A 22,623-nucleotide genomic window follows, 5' to 3' on the forward strand; every position below is an offset into this window, starting at 1 on the left:
TTATCCTAAAACAGAAAAAGTACGGAATAAAGCTGCAAATCGGGTTCTAACTAACAACTAACTTCATCCTCTCCAATGATCCATGATCACATATGCAGAAAACAGAGTAAAACATCAAGTCGGAACAGAACATGTCGAATTTAACGATGAAATTACGATTAAACTGGAAATTAGAACAGATCTACTATAACTAGATGAGGTAAATGGCAAACAGTAACTAAATTTCAAAGTCCATGCAGAATTTCAACAGATCTAAACATCGGACGCTTCATCCGCTCCGGATCCAAGCAATCCCCAACAAACCACAACAAATTCCATCTCCGATCACTCCGATCTAACCAAATTCCTCTTATCAACTACAATTTCAGCACAATTCAACTCCAACAAAACAGATCAAGTGCGAAAAGCATCCAAAATAAACATATAACAGAGATCAACGTGATTCGAGAACAGAATGTAAAGTTCCATAGCAAAATAGACTAAAATTCAATGGTGATTCAACAACAAAAACAGTCGTTGAGCTTCGAACAGCGAAGACTCGGCTCAAGAGTAGCAAAACAAAAATTAAAAGCAATTGCTTCTTCGCCTCACGTGGAGACGGTGGTGCACAGACTAACTTCCTATCAAGATGCGAACCTCCCAGATTATCCCACGGTGCAGAGTGTGTGTAGAGAAAATTGAAGTAGTGAGCTAGGAACTACAAGCTGGAGCGCAAAAAAAGAGTCTGTAAATTTGTATGCGCTTCCAATATTTATAGATGGACGGCTTCTAGATCCTTCCTTGTATTCGTTATTTTGCCCTCGACTTCGAAGCTTCCTCCGTCTTGTAAATTGTTGCACCTTTTTCGCTCCTTTCCTTCGTCTGACAAATTTTTCTCTTATTTCCTCGGCCTGGTGATTTTGTCTACACAACCTGATTTAAAACAAGTGTTAGACCCAGGAAATTGTTGAAAAATTTACCCCCATAACCGATGCATGAAATTAGTCTTTTCACTCATATTTCACTAAATTTTCCAACACACTTTCATTTATATTTCTTAAAACTCAAGCACAAACTAAGTGTGACTCATATTGTGGGACAAAGGGATAGTATATTTTATTAAAAAAAATAAATATAAAAATTGAGAATCAAATTTTTATTGACTTCCTTATTAAGATCAAACAATCGTTAAGAAATTTAATTTCCATAACAGAATACACTAAACAAATACTCCCTCCATTCCATAGTAGTGGAATCGTTTCTTTTCGACGGACAATTTAAGAAATTATGTTAAGTGAGTTAAGTAAATGGAGAATAAAGTAGAAATGAAAAAGGTAGAGAAATGAAGAAAGAGTAAAGTAAGTGCATGTTTGGTAGGGTTTATAACTCATCTAGGGATGAAATTCTATGAAATGTGTTACTTTTACTAAAAATAGAAATGACTCTACTATTATGAAACGAGCCAAAATGGCAAAATGACTCTACTGCTATAGAATGAAGGGAGTACGCCTCGATTGTATTTGCTATGAAATTTGATCGTAAAATGTTAGAGTGTCTACAGTGGTGGACAACAGTCCCGAAACAGCCACGCCACAACTACAAAAACTTGTCCAGCCCAAATCACATTATTTTATCAATTGTTGGTATATTTTAGTTGGACTATAACAAAATTAACTGGACAAAAATAAATAGAATGGAATGGAGTGAAAAAATGATTTGGAAATAGATATTTTATAGAAATAAATTCAAAAAAAAAAATTACATTGTCGGTCGCCGCCACCCTAAAAAAATGAATTGGGCATAAATATTTTATAGAATTAATCTTTCTTTCTATTTTAAAATTTTTCCAACAATACAAAATGCCAACTATTTTATCAAATTTCTGTTATTTATATACTCCCTCCGTCCCAAAAAAGTTGGCATACTTTGAAAATGGCACGGGATTTTAGGAGGTTTTGTTTTGTGTGTTAAATGAAGAGAGAAAATATAATTTTTATATTCATGTGAGAGAGAAATTTTTCCAAAAAGGAAAATGTGACATCTTTTGTGGGACAAACTAAAAAGGAAAGTGTGCCAACTTCTCTGGGATGGAGGGAGTATATAATAATATAGGGTAGTGATAAAATGCAAACTCATATATTGTACAAACTCCAAACTATGATCTGGACCGTTAAAAAATATCAACAGATGACAAAATAGTAGCAACAGAAAATATCAACACAATGTCAATACAATATCAACACAGCATCAACCGTTGACGCTGTGTTGACATTTCTATTGCTACTATTTTATCATCTATTGACATTTTCTAACGGTCCAAATTATAGTTTGAAGTTTGTACAATATTTAGAGTTTGCATTAGATCACGTTCCTAATAATATATTGTATTAATTCTTTGTATTTATGGTTAATTATCGTGTCTATTTATATTATGGTGTTAACTGCTTATTTTATAAACTCTTAAGCTATCTCATATCGTATTTGTAGTAATATAAAAATAGGTTCGTGTTAAAATGACAACACATCTTAAAGTAACATCATATCATCATTCCTAGCCAATCATTTGTACATGTGGACGAATAATAAGCTGTCATGTGGCAATTATAAAAAATGTTCAAGAATAAATTTCCAAGGACTGCAATATCCATTACGCTAGACTACAATTTTTTCCGTCTGCAATATCCAATACGCTTGCAGTCTAGCGTTTATACTATTGCAGTCTAGCATTTATAATATTGCAGTCTAGTGTGGTGTCACATTGTCACTTTAAGAGGTGGTGTTATTTTAACGCACCCTATATACTACTAATATTTTGTTTAAATTCTTAATTGAAAATTTTGGATGCGTAACTTCAGACCATTTATACCACTAGAGAAGACTAGTCGTTCATGGACGACATGATTAGTTTAAACTCACAAATAAAAAATATGTGGCTCGTTGCATTTGTGATTCAACATCAGCACCGGCTTGTTTACATTTTTGGTTTCGTCTCGCTCCGGCCCCTTCCCCGCTGCGGCACAACGTTTCCAGCAGTGGTTCGACACGGGATGTTGTGATTGAAGACAACTAAAATAATGTTTGGAGCTCAAAATTTATGAAATTCAAACGAGAATTATAAATTCAAAATGAATAATTTGTTCAGTGTTAATTATACGGTCCATGGATTTTAAGTTGTAACCGTTGATTTAGGTTTGAAATGTGTGTTATTTATTTATATTTTCGATTTATAAAAGCATTCTCTCATTCTTTTTAACTTGGTCATTTATGGGTCATACCATTCATTATAATATTTCAATTATTTTTTCTTCTTTTATCTTATTTTATCAACTATGCATCCGTATTATCCATAATTAGCATATTTTCATGAGGCGGGGGTAGTACTTTTAACGTCAAAATAACATAGTTGCGCCATTTAAAACAGCTTAGCTGCAAAATTAATTAACTACTAATTTTTATAGCATACGTAAATTAAGGTCATATATTAAAAAGTGTTGAAAGTTAAAGCTATAAAATACACTCCTAAATAATCCTATCAAAATAATCAAATAAAATTACCTAGATTTTATTGATTTCGTCGTACAGATGAAATATCATAAATAAATACGAAAATAGTAGATGAAAAAATCAAAGACATAGTTGGGCTATCTGTTAGCCCATGAATCAAATGATAAGACACGTGCGAAATAATGCGATTTTCCCGCGAATCCTTCTCTGCACACCCAAAGCCTAACGAATTAAAGAGCTCAAAAATTTTCACGCTTAAAATCTGATTCCATTACCCTCAATTCCTCACTCTTCAGTTTCCACGACGAAGACAAGGTGTTGAATCTCGATTATGAATCAATAACGAGCAAATTATACGAATTCGTCGATATAGCAATTTTTTGCGAGATTTTCCTCCGATCCAATTCAACATGATGAAATCTGGATTCGCTAAAGTGCTTAAAAACATGGGCGATAATCGATCCACTCGTCGATCGAGCAGCGAGTCAGGTCGCGAGTCGGGTCGCGAGTCTGATCGGAGCAGCGAGTCAGGTCGCGAGCCGGATCGGAGCAGCGAGTCGGATCGGAGTCCGCTCAAAGTTCCGTTCATAATCGGTGCGTTTCTGCTCAGCTGCAGTCGTTAATCAGATTTGATTTATTGTTTTTGATTTTGTGATGTGCGAGAAATTGAAAATTTCTGGTTTGATTGAAGGCGTCGCCGGTGGAACTGCGTCGGGCAAAACGACTGTATGCGATGTGATTATCGCGCATCTCCGTGATCAGCGTGTTGTTCTCGTGAATCAAGTAAATCGAATTTGTGGGATGTTTTTGCGATTGAGATTGTTTATTAAATGGATGATGTTGAGTTATTAATTGTGTTAGGATGCGTTTTATCGATCCTTGAATAATGAGCAGCTGAAGACAGTGGGAGAATATAACTTCGATCATCCAGGTACCTAGAAAATTTAGAAATGATAATTTTTGTAGTGTGTGAATGACTTGTATTTTTGGTGGTCAGATGCGTTTGATACAGAGGTTCTGCTTTCGTGTATGGAAAAGTTGAAACGTGGAAGTGTAGCAACCATTCCAAATTATGATTTTAAGACTCACAAAAGCGTTGAACCAGGCCGTCAGGTACTTTCTTGTTATTCCTTTTGAAATGAAACCATATAGCTATGTCATGTTTCGACTAGACATGATATCATTATGATAGTAATCATAGTTTCGATTAGTTAATTTACATATATTGGATGTTTGGTAGATTAAGATAATTGTGAGTTATCTTATTGTAGTGTTTGGTACAATAAGTCACAAGTAAGGATTAAAATTATGATTGTCAAAATTATCCTCATTAGTTTAAGTTAATTACTAAACTATCATCATTTTACCCTAATTATTCCTATAAAATCGTTTTGTTTAAAATTAACATCTTTTCAAGCTAAACTCCTTACAAAAATTAGCATCTTTATATCAAAAAACTTATATTTATTTTGGTATTCTATTTTTGTGAGCATTAATAATTTTGGACAAATTTTATGAATAATCAATTATTATTTTGGACAAATTCTATATGAAAATATTTTATCAAGTACCAAATTTTATATGTTCAATTTTTTTGAAGTTTAAAGCGTTTGTGGATTGAACAACATCGTATATTTATGTTCAAAACAAAAGCAATTGCCTTCAAGTATTACGTAATTATAAGTATAATATAATATAATGTAAATAAAGTAATATAATGAGAATATAATACGATTTAATGTAAAGTAATATAATGAGAACATAAAGTAATATAATGAGAATATTATAATATAATATAATGTAAATAAAATAACAAAGTAATATAATTAGAACAACAAATTGACATCAACAAAATTCTTAATATGATTTAATAGGAAAATGACGTCCTTCAATACAACAACTAAGTAAAATTGATGGGTTAGAAATTTTGATGGGTAAAATTGTATTTTGCTAACTTAACTAGGCTTCCATGATAAATAACATAGGATTTTGGGTAGTTACAAATATGACTAAAACATAAGATTTTCAGTGGGCTTTGTGCGGGCCGGAAATAAAACACGGGCTACTATGTTTTGTAACATAACTACCAAACACACAAATAAACCCAAATTAATCTCTTATCTAGGCGAAACATAGCTACCAAACGGCCCCTTAAAATCTCATGCCAACTAAGAAATGTGTCATTTTAGTCGGGACGAAGGGGTACTTTTAAGGTAGAAATTTTGAACGATTTTTTGAGTTAAATCAGTGGAGTATAATATTGCAAATTACTAATGTAACTATATTTTATTTTTCGATAATTTGAATTAACACTAATTTGAATGTAAATATATTTTATCTATACAGCCAAGAAAAAAACTATATTTACGTGTTAGAAAAACAAATAGAATAATAGGCTCAATGAGTTTGCGACTTAGTAAAATGTGTGGTCCATTATGAATATTAGTAAAATAACAAATGTGATATTTGTTGGTGGACGAACGAAAATGACCAAATGAGACAATTATTGGTGGACAGAGACAATATATATGTATATTAGTAGTATATAATCAAAGGTGCGAAGGCAAAAAAAAATAAAGTAAGCTGCAGCAACTAAGAAGGTAAGGTTGTGCAATTCAATATCATCTTGCTTGCACTTCATCAGAGAAGTGAAGATTTTCGTACCTCGCAAGATGATCATCTTTTGGTTTTTACAGCTTATATATCAAATATATTTTCTGTATATATCGTTCGTAGCAGGTTTCCTTGCCTCTTTTCTCTAACACTAGAGTGTTATAAACGAACTAGCTTTAGTTTAAAGCTGTGGTGCATCAATATGATTGGAGTTTTACTATCGCGTAGGTGAACCCTGCCGATGTTATTATCTTGGAAGGGATTCTTGTTCTTCATGATTCTCGTGTACGTGATCTTATGAACATGAAGATCTTTGTTGATACAGGTTCTTTGCTTTCTGCTTTTTGTAGCTTTCATCCTCTTCAAAATTTAGCTTAAACGATGTGAGATATATTATATGAAAAGGCAAATTTGTAGTTCAAATTTCATTTATTTCTCTCCAATACAATGATATTGATCTTCCAGTTATCTGATGAATAAACCTTCATCAGTGCAGATTCCGATGTTCGTCTGGGAAGGAGGCTACGTCGTGACACTGTCGAGAGGGGAAGAAACGTGGAGAATGTCCTCGACCAAGTTAGTATCGTCACACCATCTCTATTCAAGTCCAATGAGGAAAAAGAGCCATCTTAACTTGTTTGTTGCCCCCTTTGCAGTATGCTAAGTTTGTAAAGCCAAGCTTTGATGAGTTCATACTCCCATCGATGAAATACGCGGACGTTATAATTCCTCGAGGGGCAGACAATGAAGTTGCAATCGACTTGATAGTGCAACACATTCGTACAAAGCTTGGCCAACATGATCTCTGCAAATTCTATTCCAATGTTTTTGTTATATACTCGACTTTCCAGGTTGGTTCCCAATTCCCGGAGTTCATTCTTAGACATGATTATTACTCCCTACAAACAAAGCATGTTATGGCGTAGATACGAGGGATGCACACGCTTGTGAGGGATGCAAAAACTACCAAGCATGATTTCGTCTTCTATGCAGATCGCCTCATTCGTTTAGTAATATTCCGTTCTAATATAAATATTCTAGTACTATTAGTTAGAAATTGATAAATAATATAGTATCGTTTAATGTTGAAGGTTGTGGAACATGGGCTCGGGCACCTTCCATTCAGTGAAAAACAGATCACTACTCCTACAGGATCAGTGTACACTGGGGTCGTCTTCTGCGAAAGATTGTGTGGCGTCTCAATTATCAGAAGGTACATTATTGATCATCCAATACTACTAGTTAGTTTGGTTCATAATGATTCATCCATTGCATCAGTGGGGAGAGCATGGAGAACGCGTTGCGGGCGTGTTGTAAAGGCATCAAAATCGGCAAAATCCTAATCCATGGAGATGGCAACGCCGGTACAAAGGTAAGGGTAACACAGTACTATATTTGAATATATATTTTGAACGATGAGTAGAAAATTGAAAAATAAAAAATTGCAGGAGCTGATATATGAAAAGCTACCAAAAGACATCTCGACTCGGCATGTCCTATTGCTGGACCCTGTTCTGGCCTCAGGTAAGTATTTCACCAAAAAGAGAAGATAAATATAAATAAATAAATAACCATCTTGTCAAACAGGGAATTCAGCAGTGAAAGCAATATCTGTGTTGGTGAGCAAGGGTGTTCCAGAGTCCAACATAATATTCCTTAATTTAATTGCAGTGAGTTAGTTTTATGTTTTGTCTATGTAGTATAAATAGAGTGGAACTGAATTGATTAATATATAGAAAAGAAAATGAATAAAATGGTGGGTGCAGTCTCCAGAAGGAATACATGCAATGTGCAAGAAATATCCAAAGGTGAAGATAGTGACGTCAGAGATAGATAGAGGGCTGAATAAAGAGCTGCGAGTGATACCAGGCATGGGAGAGTTCGGTGATCGTTATTTTGGAACCGCCAATAAACGCCCTTCTACATGACATATCTATAAATCCATCCTATTTTCATTTTTCACATAGGACTACATTTTTTTATTCTATTTAAATACGATATTTATTTTTCTATGGCCAAATAAATTACATCACTTCTTATTTTGCCGCTACTTGTAAAATTATGTTCCCTCCCTGTCTTTTTTTTTTTTTTTTCTCATACCATTTTATGTTTAATCATACAGTCATACTAGTAGTATTTTATCAAAATTATGCATTAACCTCATAATACTTTATTAATAATTTATACTACCTGCGTTCATAAGAATAATATTAGTAATAGACAACATGAGTTTTAATACAAAATTTGTAAATTAAGAAAAAGTAAAAAAATAAATAAAATATTATTATTAAAAAAATTAGATGCACCACTTAAAAAGTGAAACACACTATAAATAGATAAGAGACTAATTTTTGTGAATGATCCAAAATGAAAAAACATAATCCATTTTTTTATGGATAAAGATAATATAAAATTAATAAATATAACAAGATGTGCTTATAGATATATTTAGATATTAACTAAATGGAGTATTAATTATTGAATACAAAATTACATCTTGAAAATTACTGAATGAACATACTATAATAACATTCTAACTTAAATTAAATTATAGTATAAGAATACAGAGGATTGATATGCCGAGAGCTCCTAGTGAGCACCAGCTTAAGCGCCTAGCACATCATTAAATTTTTGTTAATTTTTTTAATTAATTTCTCTCTGCTCTTACCTACATGTACGTTCTTCTTGAAGTTTTACTCCCCTAAAATTCTACCTGAGCCCTGAATATTAACCTCTCTGAAAAAAATCTCTCTCCTATTTCTTCAAAATCTCATTATCGCCGAATCCAATTATTCAACAATGAATTATCTGAGAAATTTCCAAATTGTTTATCAAGATTCAACAACTATTTATCGATTTCACCCAAACACGGGAGACCATAATCAGTATCTCCTCAGAATTGGGCATTGAAAAAGGAAAATGAAAAAATTCCCTAAAAATTGTGCCTTCCGATTGGCGGTAGTATCAAATAAATTGGATGGTTGGGTCCTTTTCTAGTCACTCATTTCCGGCGCTATCATCAATTTCGTTGAAGTGGGTTAGAAATTTGCTGAATGTTTATCCTTTTTGCAGTACCTTTCGATTGATAAAAACAAAAGAATTGGAAGAGGAGAAAAACTTGAAAAAAGACGAAGAGATTTTTTGCAAATTGGTTGGGCAGGGATAATATTTGGAATAGCTTTTGATTTTCATAGAACGAATCTCAAAATTGAAAAAGAGGAGCATGGAAATGTTGGCCAATTTCGTACAAGAAAAAAATTTGAGAAGAGCTGACGTGGAATGGGGAGCTCAAATATCATATCAATTCTCAAGGATACCAAATATGTATTGATATAATATTATACATTTTCCTCTTTTGGTCATTTTTTTCAGGAGATTTTTGCAAAAGAGGTTAGTAACAAATCCATCATTTCTCTAATCCTCTCAGAAAAAACAAAACTCATTTCTTGAGGGGTCAACTTGTGATCTTCTAGAATTTGTTTATGTTCTTAAGTTCTTTCGTTTGTTTATGTTTCTTATTAATAAAACTTTATTTCATCATGTTTTACACTTGAGAGAAGTTTATTCACAACACCAATAAGCTTAAATCCTGAATATATCTATCAAAGGTACTGATCATTCATAACTTAACTACTTCAAATGAACAATGCTACTATAAGCTTTTCAAGATTGATTTTTTCCTTCAAAGTAAACAAACCACATCGCCCATGTGTATAAAGAAAAGAAAACTGATTTCCCACCCATAAAAAGTAAACGGAAACGAGGAAGATCCCCCCTTCTGCCTACTTTGAAACTGAATAAAATCTCACTCACTCTATTGCTAGCATGCTTTCGTCTTTCTTTTCTTCGTCTTTGGGGCACTGCATGTTGGATCGGTATCGGGATCGGTTTCAAGCGACATTCGCTTGGTCCTGCATGGGGAAAAAATACCAGCGAGTATAATCAAGCAGGGAAGAAAGAAGCAACTCAACCATAGGAAAATCAAGGCCAAGCCGCTGGGTTCACTGCCCGTCATCAAGCTGCCTCTGTCCTTCATGTCCCGGAAGAAAAAAGATTTTGGAACGAAGGTGTTATACGTACCCATTGGATAGTTCGCTAGCTTCGTGCTCAGCCTCTTCATCTCCAGCATCTGACAAAAGAAACCACATTATAAGTTGGAAATCAAAGAATTCAGAATTTTGTACTCGTGTGAAGAATCAAACAAATTTCACAAAACACAACATTTGAGTAGTGGCTTATGTTATATTCACACAACTACTAAATCAAATAAAAATTCAAGGTTGTGTTGTGTCTTTCCAACATAGTGTATACATTTCTTATTAATTTTATGCAATGTGACATGCTTTAGGAGAGTCAACTATTAAGACTAATTCTCTCCCTCAGTAACCATCAGTAGTAGATAGCTGATGGCTAAGCTTCAAATTTCTTAAGCATTAGCTATTTTCAAATTTCAAGCATTTTTCATATCCAGAATTTCTGTCATGAAACTCTTCGATCAAATCCAAAACACTTCACATTATTAACAAAAGCCACCAACAGAAAAGGCGTACCTTCTTGAACATCATCATCATCCTCTGGTGCTGATTCCGAACCGTCGCTCCATCTATCGCCCCCGTCATCCTGGTCCCATCGTTCTCCTTCTGGAGGCATCCAAAAGTTATCTTCTTCTGAATCACTACTCTTGCCTGCAGAATCCCTCACTTCATTTACAATCTCATCAACATTTTTCTCCTCTTTCTTATTCTTTTTCTTCTTTTCCTTCTTTTTCTTCTTCTTATTCTTCTCCTTCTTCAAACTCCCATCTTCGTTCTTCTTTGTTTTTGTTCCCTCTTTATCATCATCCGGATTTCCCTCCACCCCATTCGGAATTTCTTTCTCGGACTCAAATTTCTCTGATCACATAATACACACAAACATCATTAAACCATCCAACTTTTACTAATTTCTCCCCATTTCACATATTCTCAAGAAAATATAGGTAATACACAAACCTAGCATGTTGAGAAATCGTTTCCCACTCATATGCTTCCATATATGCTCCTCCGATTTATTAATCGAAAGCCCAGTCAATTTGCACTCTAATTTAGAACTACAAAAGAAAAGAAATTTCAATTCATCAATAATTTCAGAAACCTAATCAATCAAAATTAAGTCACTTTCCCCACCATTGTCAAATTTGAGCCAATTCAGCACATAAACAAACTGATACAATTCAATTCCATCTTCCTAAGGTGAACCCTAATCCAATTCAAAATTTAGGTATTTCATCATAAAAACAATTTGATATGAAATACAAACCCACCTTCTGAGCTGAACTCTATTCCAAACAGATACACAGCTTTTTCCACCCCGAAAAATTAACAATTCAACAACAACAAAAAAACAAATCAAAATTGAAGCAGCTGAAAATAAGCTGACTAAATTGAAAAACAAAATACCTGGAAAGGGGGTCCTGTCGGAACATATTGAGCGGAGGTTTGCTGCGAGCGAGGGCGGCATTAATGAGGCCAAGCCGACAGTGCTTGGACACAGCGTAGGCTTCTCTGGCGTGGGCAGGAAGCTCATGGCCGGTCTCCACGCATTTGAAGCGGCCGTTTTCGAGCTTCTTGAACTTAGGCTTGCCGAGCAAATTGAAGCCCTCTTTCGGCTCCTCGGATTTATGGTTTTCTTCACCTTTCTTCTTCCCCATTCTTCAAAAACAAACTGTAAATTGAAATTAGGGCAAAGCAGATTATTATTTAAGTTAGGGAAACCTGAAACGCGAAAACATGTCTTTGGGCTTATTGGGCTGGATCGGGTATTCATATTGGGCTAGCAGCGCTTTTGTGTGATTATTTTTTATGTTTGAAAATTCATCATAATTACGTATTTCCATCTCTCTTTCTCCCACAAAATTTGTCGCATTTCACTTTTTATTATTTTTAGCAGTGGACTTAGATTCCACTAAAAATAAAATTTCTTTCCTTTTTCGTATGCCCCTTGAAAGTATAAACATTCACTTTTTAGGAAATTTCTTTCTCTATTGAAGTGGGACCGTTTTCCACTAACACATTTTTCTTTCTATCTTTCTCTTACTTTAGCAATTTCTTATTAAAATCCATGCCGTTTCAAAAGTTCCTATTTTTATAGCATTGAAAATGAAATACACATTGATGTGACGTACTTGCATAATTAGTACACCATCCGTCCCTAATAATTTTCACCATTTGACCTGACACAGGTTTTAAGAATTGTAATAAAAAGTGGGTCAAAAGAGTTAGTGGAATGTGAGTTATATTTTTATATACTCCCTCCGTCCCAAGAAAGATGAACCCTTTTCTGGACGGCACGAGAATTATGCAATTTTATTTTGTGTTTGAAGTGGAGAGAGTAAAGTAAGCGAGGGGGAATAAAATAGAGACAAATGTGTTTTTAATTTTAGTAAAGAGTCATCTTGATTTAAATGTAAAGTGGTTCATCTTGAGCAGGACGGAGGGAGTGTTAATTTTATTTTATGATAAAATGTGAATGAAAATGAGTTAGTGAAATATGGGGTCTACTACCAAAAATAGTAAAAGTGAAAACTAATAAAAGTAAAGGGTGAAATTTTTTTTAGAATGGACAAAAATGAAAATGAAGGACAAATTTTCAAAGACCAATGGAGTATTAGCCGAAACAGGTTGTCAGTATTAGAATGTAGTACCACAAAACTGTCTTAAAATAATTTTTTGGTCCTAAGTATAAAAAAGTGAAAAATGACCTCATTCATAAATAAATTTAATGTTAGAGGTTAATGGTGCTATTTTATTTTATAGGGGTCTGTGGTGGAAGTTCAAGAAAAGTTAGGAGTTAATCATGTATTCACTCTTTTTTTTTTTTTATATTATCATGTCTACTATTATCATGATTCATGAGCTAATCTCCCCTACCAAATACTATGACTTAATATTAACCATTAGGTTAGCTTAATCGAGTTTTCACAATTGAATTCTAAAAGAAGAAAAAGAAGCACTATGCTTCCAAAATCAATTACATTACTCTACAGCTAATACAAAACTGAAATCAAAGTGAATAGACCAGACCTTGTTTTAGTTACTCTCAGCTTATACATATGACGCTAAATAGATACATTAGGCGTGGCGTCTTTCTCTCACACAAACACCATACTTTACAATGATAATTATATCATATAATCACTGACGACATCCATCCGGAAGGGCAACAACCCTGTGGAACGGCACCAACCGTTTAGGCAAAGATCCATCCTCTTCATCGTCCTCGAATTGCACAACGTAACTGTCAATAGCCAAGAACAAAGTTTGATGATTCAGAATCACATTCCATCCCAAGAAGAGGGGAAAGAAGAGGTGCAGAACTACTTACTCGTCAATTTTCCTCTGTACAATCGAGAGCATTGTGTTTTGTATGTGAAAAGCAATAGTTAGTTCACTCTGTTTTATAGCTAAATAAATGTCTTCTTCAATGAGCAGCAACAAATACCTTACGAGTCTGGTATACAGTTGCTTTATATAGCGCCGTGGTCTCTGGATAAACTGCCAAAACATGTCTACCGCTAGGAAAGTCGGGGATGTTTGATAGATCGCTCCGTTTAGGGAAAGGTATGATATGTGACATAGGCAGTTTATATTTTCTGAGAGCAGAAAGCAGAAACTGTTAGCTGTCACAGAGTCATATAGTTAATGTCTCACAACTCAGTAATGAGATTCAACCAGTGATTTCGTTACTAAACAAATGAGATTTTGACTTCAATCAGTGAATAAAGTTCTTCATAAAGCAGTTGATGGGGGTTATTTGCATATGTAAAAAATTTAGTCAGCAAATGCAATATTAGTCTTCAGAAGTAATTACAACCTTCACAATTTTATTATGAAGTAATGGTCAAATTATACAGTAATTAGGGATATTGGTCTCTAAATTAACTAATCTATATTTTTAGAGATTTCCTAAGAGAAGAAATTTCAAAAATATCAGTTCTCATGTTAAAATCAACGGCAATTAGTGAGCCAATTTAACTCCTATACTAAGAAGAGAAATCTAAAATAAAACTAAATTATAAAAGAAAAGATGTTATGCAGAAATTTTCCAATTGTCATGTAGAGTATACACTATAAAATTAGGAAGGCATTTACCTCTGCACGGTACTCTCTTCATCTTCACCTGGGTCCTCGTCCAGCACTTCGAATCTACATGAATTAAATTATGACATGCAAACAGAATATAAATTAATGTACTTTCTCAAAAAAGGCAAACTTCCTTTGAACCCAGTAAATTAATGATAAAGAAGAGCTGTGCAAAGGTGGACACTTACTCTCTTGTTTCCTTGTCAAAATGGATTACTTTAACCACAAACCACTCATCCTTTCCAGAATTCTCTTGAGTGATCCTGGCTGCCACCTAAATCAATCGGAGGCAAGAAGAGTCATTAGCATGTCGAGACCATAGTAATAATAATACCATGAGAATAGCAAGACTGGAAAGGGCAATAATCATCCAAAATCGATAAGGAAAATTAACAAGATAATGAGGATGGAGAGTGTAAGCTGGGCACGTACTTGTTCACCCTTCAAACTCGCCAAAGACTCCAGGTGACTTCTCCTTGAAGGAGATAGCCTCGGGACTTCCGAATCAGCCTTTACCCTCTTCTTTTTCTGCTCACTACCTTCTGTGATACATGAAGTTCTTAAGTTATATTGATGGGTATAGGATGTCTGAATGGACAAAAATATACAAATATGAAATGTGAGTTAACGTTCTCTCTATTACTTGTGTTTATTTCTTCTACCAATTGATAAAAATCTATGATATGCCTAGCTTTGTCCGACTAGTTACAGCTTTCGCAATCATCACATCTTGAATGACAAAGAGATATTATTGAGATTATGTTTTGGAGGGGTACAAACCTATCCGTCTCCGATGCTGTCCTTGAGTTCCAGAAGGCATTAATGCATCCAGTTGTCCTAACAATTGACTGGAAATACTGCAAGAACAACGATAGATGAGCTGAGATATCTAGAGTTTTTAGATAAGCGGTTAGTTATTATCTGTACAAATGCCAAAAAAAGTCATTGCTCATGGGTTAGGCGTATAGCTGCAGAATACTCTTACAAGATGAAATTACTAACTTTAGAAGCATCTTTGGCTTAAGCCATTATGTTCATATACAATTTTGGAACTGAAACTATAAACTTGGAAAATGAGAACGTCGCTTTACCATTCAAACGTACCTCACTTCACTCTCTGACAACTCTTTGGCTTGGATATACAACATCTTAAGCTTTGATAGGGAAGAGTCACCAGCCTTTTCAACCACCTCCGGACCTGCTTGCATAACATAAAAGTGGAAAAAGGTCAATGCAGGGTTACTGGATGATAATCAACTATAAATAATGTTTTTCTCCCTATAGACATTCGTATGTGGAAATTATCATTCTCTTTTATCAGATTGTATGTTAAAAATTTGATAAGCTTCTTCCTCGACATTATCACAATTCATACCCATGTGTTCACCTTATTCACTGTGAACTAAAATAAGGCATGGAATACACAAGGAACCACATTAGAATCAGTCACCAAAACAAGTGCATCCTCTGAAAGCTGGTACTGCAACTTAGAATCAGATTTTGTGCATAATCCAACATATAGAACATAATTGGGGATCAGCTGTATAAATAATAATTTTCCACATAAACATACACAAGCTTTAACATAATAACTCCCTCTTTCCTTATACACATGACACTCACCACATGCAGAAGGGCATTTCATTACACAAAAACAACGGATCATATCCATCTGAAAAACCTTCGACCACTATCCACACAACATAAATTAAGTAATCATTTCATAGTTTGAAACAACCCAAGCTCTTAATCAAGATCAAAGCTCATGTGAACTCAACTCATTGCCTTATCAGATCAAGCTCTCCCCTTAAATATGATAGCTCAACTTGATCTAACTCATAATCAAACAACAGTTAAACAAAGCACACGTAAAAACAAGTTCAACATTTCACGCCTTAACCCAATACCAATCCATCCAAAAATCCTTCGACCACTATTCACACAACATAAATTAAGTAATCATTTCAAACTTTTATAGTTAGAACTACCCAAGCTCTCAATCCAGATCAAAGCTCATCTGTACTAAACTCATTGCCTTATCAGATCAAGCTCTCCCCTTAAAAATGTTAGCTCAACTTGAGCTAACCGATAATCAAGCAACAGTTAAACAAAGCAGGCGCAAAAAAAGTTCCAACATTTCACGCCTGAACTCAATACCAATCCAATCCCAAAACAAGCTATTTAGCTAAAAATTTCGAACTCAACACCATTCTGGGCTTATCTGCTACCCACACAGCCAAAATTCACCAAACAGAAAAGCTCGACAAGTGTCAGCAACTTCCAAATCAAAGAAAAAACACGCATGTAACCGAAACGATAAACAATACAATTATAATCATCATTAACTCCCACAGTCCACGCTTAATTGTGCTAATCAAAATCTCTAATTAAAGATAAACCAGTAAAAAAGGTTCTGATCAAAATTAACGGTCCAATCGAGAATGACTAAAAACAAATTACTACTATCAAAATGCAAACGATAATTCCGAACTCCTAGAAGACTCACAAGAAATCAGCTTCTTGTGCATCTTATTGATCTCGATAAGCACTTCCTCCTGCTCTTTCCTCAGCCGATCGAGCTCCTTCGAGCTATCGAGTATTCCGGCAATGTCCGGCGACGACATCGTTCCGAGTAAACACGGAGATCGCGCTTAATGAGTAAATCTGACGAATGCAATGCAAGCAATCTGATTTTTGATCAGCTTCCACAGATTTTTGAGGAATGCAAGCAATCTGACGAATTTCAGCTGCTCGAGAAATTCTGGAATTTATTTTTTTTTAAAAAGCAATTTTAAAATTCTCCCTAAATGAGTAAATTTTTAATTTATGAATTTGGGAGATTTTGTTTGGGTTAGAGTTCAAGACTTTAAGTAATTAATTTGAGGGAATCGTCAAACATCAATGTGTAAGAGGCTACCACGTGGCACCTCGCTTGACGTTGACTAGTCAAACCAATTTTAATTATGTCTTGTGGATATACAAAATTTATTTAATCCATACATCGAGAATGTAGTATAACATTGATCTGACATATTGCATTTTAAGAATATTTAGTGAATGTATATTCAACGAATAGAATAATTAAAAAGGGTCACTCTATATAAAAATGTGTGATTTTTAAGAAATAAAAAGTTTTAATTTCACAATCCATATGTTAAATTCCAAATTAGTAGGTACATAATTGATGTTATAAACAATTACGGTATTAGTATAATAGGAGTATTTTGTTACATGGAAGTACTACTATACTGGAAGTATGATTTGAATAATGTGGTCTTTCATTGAACATGTTCTTTCATTGAACATGTTCAATAATCTCAAATAAATGTCAAATTTGAAATTGTTTTTCCGATGTACTAACTTGTAATAAATATAAAATAAGCCAGCAGGTAAGGGTTGGAATACGGGTATATGTGGATACCCGATCCAAAAAAACCGGGTATCCAAACCCGAAAATCATCAAAATGTCTATCTAAAACCCGCCTTGATATATTTTCGGGTACTCCAATACCCACCCCGGGTATCCAAATACCCGACTATTTACATGTGTTAATAATTAATAAAAAAATTAAATTTTATATATTAATAGAAATATAGAAATATCTAAATTGACTAATATCTTTAATGTTTCATTTATTTTGTAGTATAAAACTAAAAAAAAATGGATCACTTTTATTTTAAAGTATAAGATTATATTTAATGCAAAATGGCTAAACCTAATTAAAATATGCTTTAAATAATAAATTGGATATTCGGGTAATACCCGATACCCATTCGGGTTATCCAATACCCGATTTATCTCATATTTCAATACTCAATCCCACACCCAATCCCATAAAATTGGATATTGGGTATCCAAATCCGACAGATATTGGGTCGGGTACGGGTAAATCCAATACCCGATATCCGTATTCCCACCCCTACCAGCAGGGGCAGCACAAATCACAATTGACAACGGAAGGGCAGATCTTGCTACAATGAGTCTGAGTTCAAATCTCAATGCGGTCGTGTAGTTACTTCCATTTCTCATGCACAAGTGTGAGGCCTTGAGAGATGGGCTTCTGGTAGCCAGTGAGTTAAGGTCTCCTCCTTAACAGACTACTGCGTACCCTGATTAACCCCCTCACATGATGTCGGGTCGGAGTGTGGGGGGCCGCTAAGGCGATAGAAACGCTTTTTTGCTGCAATAGATGTAAAATACAAAGAGAATGGCGCCGGTATTAGTATTCAATAGGAGTGTTAACAAATGTGTACATAATCCTATACTTCGTGCAAGAAGCGAGTAAAGAAGATTATTATAGGTACTCCGTGTCCAAAAGTTTTGTACCGACATAGTTGGGACAGAGGGAGTATAATATTTAAGAATAGATATTTACTGAGTTAAATGGAGAAAATATAATAATCGACGAAAGAGGAACAATAAGATAAATAAAGAGAAAAAGAAATAAAATTATAAGAATAACTAATGTGCAAAATATATTACTATAAGTTTGTATTGGGGTTATTAATGGGAATGTAAGCTAGAGTATTAAATTGAAAGTTGAGTATGTTAAAATTAATAAATATTTTATTATTTTGAACTCAAATCCTTTGCAGTTGTAATGCCCCGAACTCTTTAAAACGGGTGACGCTACCAAAATACTAAAATTCTAATTTCTTTTATTTTTAAAATTCAGAATTTAAATGGAAATAAGAAAAATGGAAACGATTTTATAAACTTAAAAGAAAAATTATCATTGACATATTTTTTTTATATATATAAAACAATTTAAAGAACATTAATAAGAATATACTCCAACATCGGAAATATGTGTATATAGATATCTATGCCAAAATGTATCACTATGTTAAAAATATAGATATTTCATCTGTCAATGATGATTTTTCTTTTAAGTTTATAAAATCGTTTCCATTTTTCTTATTTCCATTTAAATTCTGAATTTTAAAAGTAAAAGAAATTAGAATTTTAGTATTTTGGTAGCGTCATCCGTTTTAAAGAGTTCTGGGCGTTACAACAGTGCTACCAATCACGCCATAAACCATACTAATCAAAACAATAAAATTATGTATCAAATGACATTAATATGATATAGAATACATAATAATAAATTGATCATATCTGTAAAAAAAAATATGTTCAAATATAGAAATTATAGTATTTATTAATAATTAAATGATGATCAGTAACATGATAAGAACTTAAAAATTATGAAGTAACATATAACAAAACAAAATAATTTGATACGCAATAATGTAGAACAAACAATATCATTTTGATGAAATTCTTTATTAATACCATTTGATCAATATAATAAATGACTTGAAGGCTAGTATTAAAATTGAATAAATCAATACAATGCCGGGCTCAACATTAATGATTTCATTGACAATAATATAAAGAATCCACTCCTTTTCACCTACCAATCAATAAAAGCATCAATCACTACAACTACACAAAACCAATTACTCAATTTCATCTTCTCCAAAACCAACTCCATTTGTCAAACCTTCTCTTTGTCGAGAACAACAAGAAAACAATGGCTAAATCAACAAAGAATGTATCCTTATATGATGAGATTCCAGAATTCTTCACAGTATTTCCCTAACATGAGCAATTAAAAATGGTAGTATGTATTTGTTAATCATCAATATATTCTAAGAAAGATCTTTTGAGATAGCATATTATTTTTATTGCAATTTGTTTTGTACTTCAATTTTTTTTCTCTAATAAATTCCTTGTATAATCTGGATGCACAAAATATAATTACTTTTATGTTGAATGATAGAACATATCTTTCCAAGATGCTTTCAAAGATTATTTGGATACAAGATTGGACCAACATGCACATTAGAAGATAGATTTGCAAATCTTGGGAAACAAAAAGTCACATCAACTTCAACCGGAAAATTATGTTTGGATGATGAATGTGAGAAATTTCAATTGCTAGAAAATAAGAATGATGTTTTTTGGTATACTCATATTTGCATTTAATTGGATTTTAATTGTTGCATTTTTGTAATTTTAGACTTGATAAATTATCACACCCGATCCCTCTCCCTCTGACGTAAACTCTTTTACTGAATAAATTTAAAATTTAAAACAACCAACCCACATGGCAAATGCATAAAACACCAATATTAGATAAATTCAAAAATCAACATTTATATATTTCATATTTCAAAATATTTTGAAGTAGTAGTGGGATCCTCTCACCACTCTATATTCCATGCATTCATATAAATGCAAAATGATGAGAAAAAGGTTGCCACAACATGCTAACCATCGACCAAGAAATTACGTGGAGTTTGTATAACTCACGTCAATCAAAACATCACTAATATCATACTACTAAATTTATTAGTGGTTAATATGAGTCACGACTCAGTATAGATAAACTCTTATTATTCTATGATAGATCAAGTCTGATATCTGTTCAGGATACCTCAGTAATTTCACTCATAGATCCATCTGTAACTTAATCAAAAGGTCCCCGTGTAATTTTGACCCGTAGGTTCCCCTGTAATTTTGACCCGTAGTTCTCTTCGTATTTTGTCTCATATGCAACAATACTAGTTTTTCATTTCATCAATTCCAAATTAAACTTTTTTATTTATTGAAAAATTTTAACCACAAACATCACGGGATAATCAAATTTATTTAGTAGCTTCAATTATATTTTATATTCCTCTCACGAGAGAATTGACAAGTATGCATTTAATATATCCCCCATCTTTCTGGATTTATCACTTTGGTATTAGTTAGCAATACGGCAATACCTCCCACAAAATATTCGTATTCTTGAACTTTAGAGCACTCCCAATGGGTTCCCTTAAAACTCCCTTATTTCTCCCTTATTTCTGCCACATCAGCGCCACATCAGCACCATAATTTATCCCCAGTTTTTAGCCAACTTTTAGCCAACTGCTCCAATGGTTTCTCCCTTATTTCTCCCTTATTTCTCCCTAACTCAACATTTCATTTTTACATCATCATTTTTAATATTATTTAATTTTCCCTACAAATGTGTTTAATAAATAGATTTATAATGAACAATTCATCGTTGTATTAATCATTGGAAAATATAATACAACGAGAAAAAAAAAATTACAAATAAAAACCGCAAATAAACAAAGATTTAAAAAAAAAAAAAAACTAAGACGGAGGGGCCGGAGGGGCGTCGGGCTCGAGGCCCATCCTAATCTGCAGGCCTTGGATGCATTTCCAGAGGGCCGCCTTTTCTTCAGGGGTCCCGCCGCCGGTGAAGTACAGCGTGTACATCTGCGTCAGATTGGCGACATTGCTCGAATAAGTGGCTTTTTCTAAGTCGATGTGGGATTCCGAACCGACTTCCGACGTTGTGCCCTTCCCCTTCCGCCTCCCCTTCGCCTTCTTCGCTCCCTCCGGGCGCTCGTGCGGACCATCCCCACTCAAGTCGATGTGGGCCACGCTCCCCTCGCTCTCCGAAACGCTAAGGCGCGAGCGCACCGATTTCCCGTGCAGCGCGGCGTGCATTCCCGTCCGGAATTTTGGGAGATCCTTCAGCTTATCGTAGATGTTCCAATACTTGAACCCCTTCGACAAGTACTTGCCACAATACCTCTGCATGGCCTCATCTCGGACCATATGCTCGTTCTGGCCACTGGGCATGTCCGCCAACAAGTTAGAATAAATACCGTTGAAGTGGCCGCAGTCCCTCATGAGGCGCTCCCAATGCCGACGGATCGCCTCGCTGCCATGGTCCTTCATTGAGGCAGTCTTGTGGCTCCTGTACTTCGCGGCAACCCGCTCCCAGAATATGATCTCAGTCTGGTAGTTGCTGCGCTCCGCGTTCTGTGACGTGTCCGCCCAGCAGGTGGCTATCAGCTCGGACTCTTGAAGTGTGTAAGTAGTCCTTACCCGCTTCGGCCTCTCATCGGAACCCGTATCAGTCGCAGGCGGCTCGGTGGGCGTTTCTTCCACCTCGAAGTCCTCCGCGCTCGGTGTCGCGGCCTGAGATTCTTGGTCGCCTGGGGTTGATCCGGGGGTGTCGAACTGGGGCCGATACACATCGTCGGCTGGAGAGGGCATTCTGCCGGCATAGTTGAAGTACGGAGAAAGTCTCCGCGCCGGAGGAGTCTGCAAAGGAGACGGACCCGCGTATGGAAGTTGGCCGGGAGGAGAACCCATCGCCAACAACGAGTGCATCCACTGCTCGTTTGCTTCATCCATGTTGGGAATTTGTGAACTCGACTCTTTCCCCTTACCCTTACCCTTACCCGAGCGGGAATTTTTCTTCCAAAAGCTCATAATTTGATGAAGATTGAAGATTGGGAGAAGAGATTGAAAATGGAGAGAATGAAGATTGTGGGTGATGAAGGGAGGAAGTGGAGGAAATATTTATAGGGGTGGGATTTAAAAATAGCCGTT

The 22,623-nt window shown here is 34.7% G+C and overlaps 3 protein-coding genes across 7 annotated transcripts; 1 reads left to right on the top strand and 2 right to left on the bottom strand.

Moving 5' to 3' along the window:
• The first annotated feature begins 3,764 nt into the window (after positions 1-3,764).
• LOC125196917 (uridine kinase-like protein 5) lies at positions 3,765-8,138 on the top strand. Its single transcript, XM_048095582.1, has 13 exons — positions 3,765-4,077; positions 4,175-4,266; positions 4,345-4,414; positions 4,481-4,596; positions 6,325-6,421; positions 6,593-6,672; positions 6,753-6,947; positions 7,023-7,106; positions 7,188-7,309; positions 7,375-7,468; positions 7,545-7,620; positions 7,684-7,766; positions 7,863-8,138. The coding sequence occupies exons 1-13, from the start codon at positions 3,894-3,896 to the stop codon at positions 8,022-8,024; spliced, it is 1,455 nt and encodes a 484-aa protein (XP_047951539.1). The 5' UTR covers positions 3,765-3,893; the 3' UTR covers positions 8,025-8,138.
• A 1,535-nt stretch (positions 8,139-9,673) lies between these two features.
• On the bottom strand, positions 9,674-11,810 carry LOC125191835 (surfeit locus protein 2). Of its 2 annotated transcripts, XM_048089257.1 has the most exons (6): positions 11,535-11,810; positions 11,399-11,434; positions 11,088-11,185; positions 10,647-10,988; positions 10,177-10,225; positions 9,674-10,007 (listed from the first exon to the last, which is right to left on the bottom strand). In XM_048089257.1, the coding sequence occupies exons 1-6, from the start codon at positions 11,783-11,785 to the stop codon at positions 9,917-9,919; spliced, it is 867 nt and encodes a 288-aa protein (XP_047945214.1). In that variant the 5' UTR covers positions 11,786-11,810; the 3' UTR covers positions 9,674-9,916. The 2 variants fall into 2 exon arrangements, with proteins under 2 accessions (XP_047945214.1, XP_047945215.1); XM_048089258.1 differs by lacking the exon at positions 11,399-11,434.
• Positions 11,811-13,071: 1,261 nt separating this feature from the next.
• On the bottom strand, positions 13,072-17,039 carry LOC125193059 (SAGA-associated factor 29 homolog A-like). 4 transcript variants are annotated; one of them, XM_048090769.1, is made up of 9 exons: positions 16,723-17,039; positions 15,321-15,414; positions 14,997-15,073; positions 14,649-14,755; positions 14,405-14,490; positions 14,226-14,279; positions 13,576-13,726; positions 13,459-13,472; positions 13,072-13,371 (listed from the first exon to the last, which is right to left on the bottom strand). In XM_048090769.1, exons 1-9 carry the CDS (start codon positions 16,838-16,840, stop codon positions 13,269-13,271), a joined length of 804 nt encoding a protein of 267 aa, XP_047946726.1. In that variant the 5' UTR covers positions 16,841-17,039; the 3' UTR covers positions 13,072-13,268. The 4 variants fall into 4 exon arrangements, with proteins under 4 accessions (XP_047946726.1, XP_047946724.1, XP_047946725.1 ...); XM_048090767.1 differs by having other exon boundaries at positions 14,649-14,758; XM_048090768.1 differs by having other exon boundaries at positions 15,321-15,417.
• Positions 17,040-22,623: the final 5,584 nt, after the last annotated feature.

This window comes from Salvia hispanica, chromosome 6 (genome assembly GCF_023119035.1).
Source record: "Salvia hispanica cultivar TCC Black 2014 chromosome 6, UniMelb_Shisp_WGS_1.0, whole genome shotgun sequence".
Lineage (NCBI taxonomy): Eukaryota > Viridiplantae > Streptophyta > Magnoliopsida > Lamiales > Lamiaceae > Salvia > Salvia hispanica.

Coding starts and splice junctions, on each gene's coding strand:
- LOC125196917 (XM_048095582.1), top strand. CDS start 3,894: ATGATGAAATCTGGATTCGCTAAAGTGCTTAAAAACATGGGCGATAAT. Junction 4,415..4,480: donor ATATAACTTCGATCATCCAG/GTACCTAGAAAA, acceptor TTTGGTGGTCAG/ATGCGTTTGATACAGAGGTT. Junction 6,948..7,022: donor TTATATACTCGACTTTCCAG/GTTGGTTCCCAA, acceptor GTTATGGCGTAG/ATACGAGGGATGCACACGCT.
- LOC125191835 (XM_048089257.1), bottom strand. CDS start 11,785: ATGGGGAAGAAGAAAGGTGAAGAAAACCATAAATCCGAGGAGCCGAAA. Junction 10,226..10,646: donor TGATGATGATGTTCAAGAAG/GTACGCCTTTTC, acceptor TTCTTTTGTCAG/ATGCTGGAGATGAAGAGGCT. Junction 10,008..10,176: donor GCTAGCGAACTATCCAATGG/GTACGTATAACA, acceptor TTCCCCATGCAG/GACCAAGCGAATGTCGCTTG.
- LOC125193059 (XM_048090766.1), bottom strand. CDS start 16,840: ATGTCGTCGCCGGACATTGCCGGAATACTCGATAGCTCGAAGGAGCTC. Junction 15,418..16,722: donor GCACAAGAAGCTGATTTCTT/GTGAGTCTTCTA, acceptor ATGTTATGCAAG/CAGGTCCGGAGGTGGTTGAA. Junction 14,759..14,996: donor ACAGCATCGGAGACGGATAG/GTTTGTACCCCT, acceptor CATGTATCACAG/AAGGTAGTGAGCAGAAAAAG.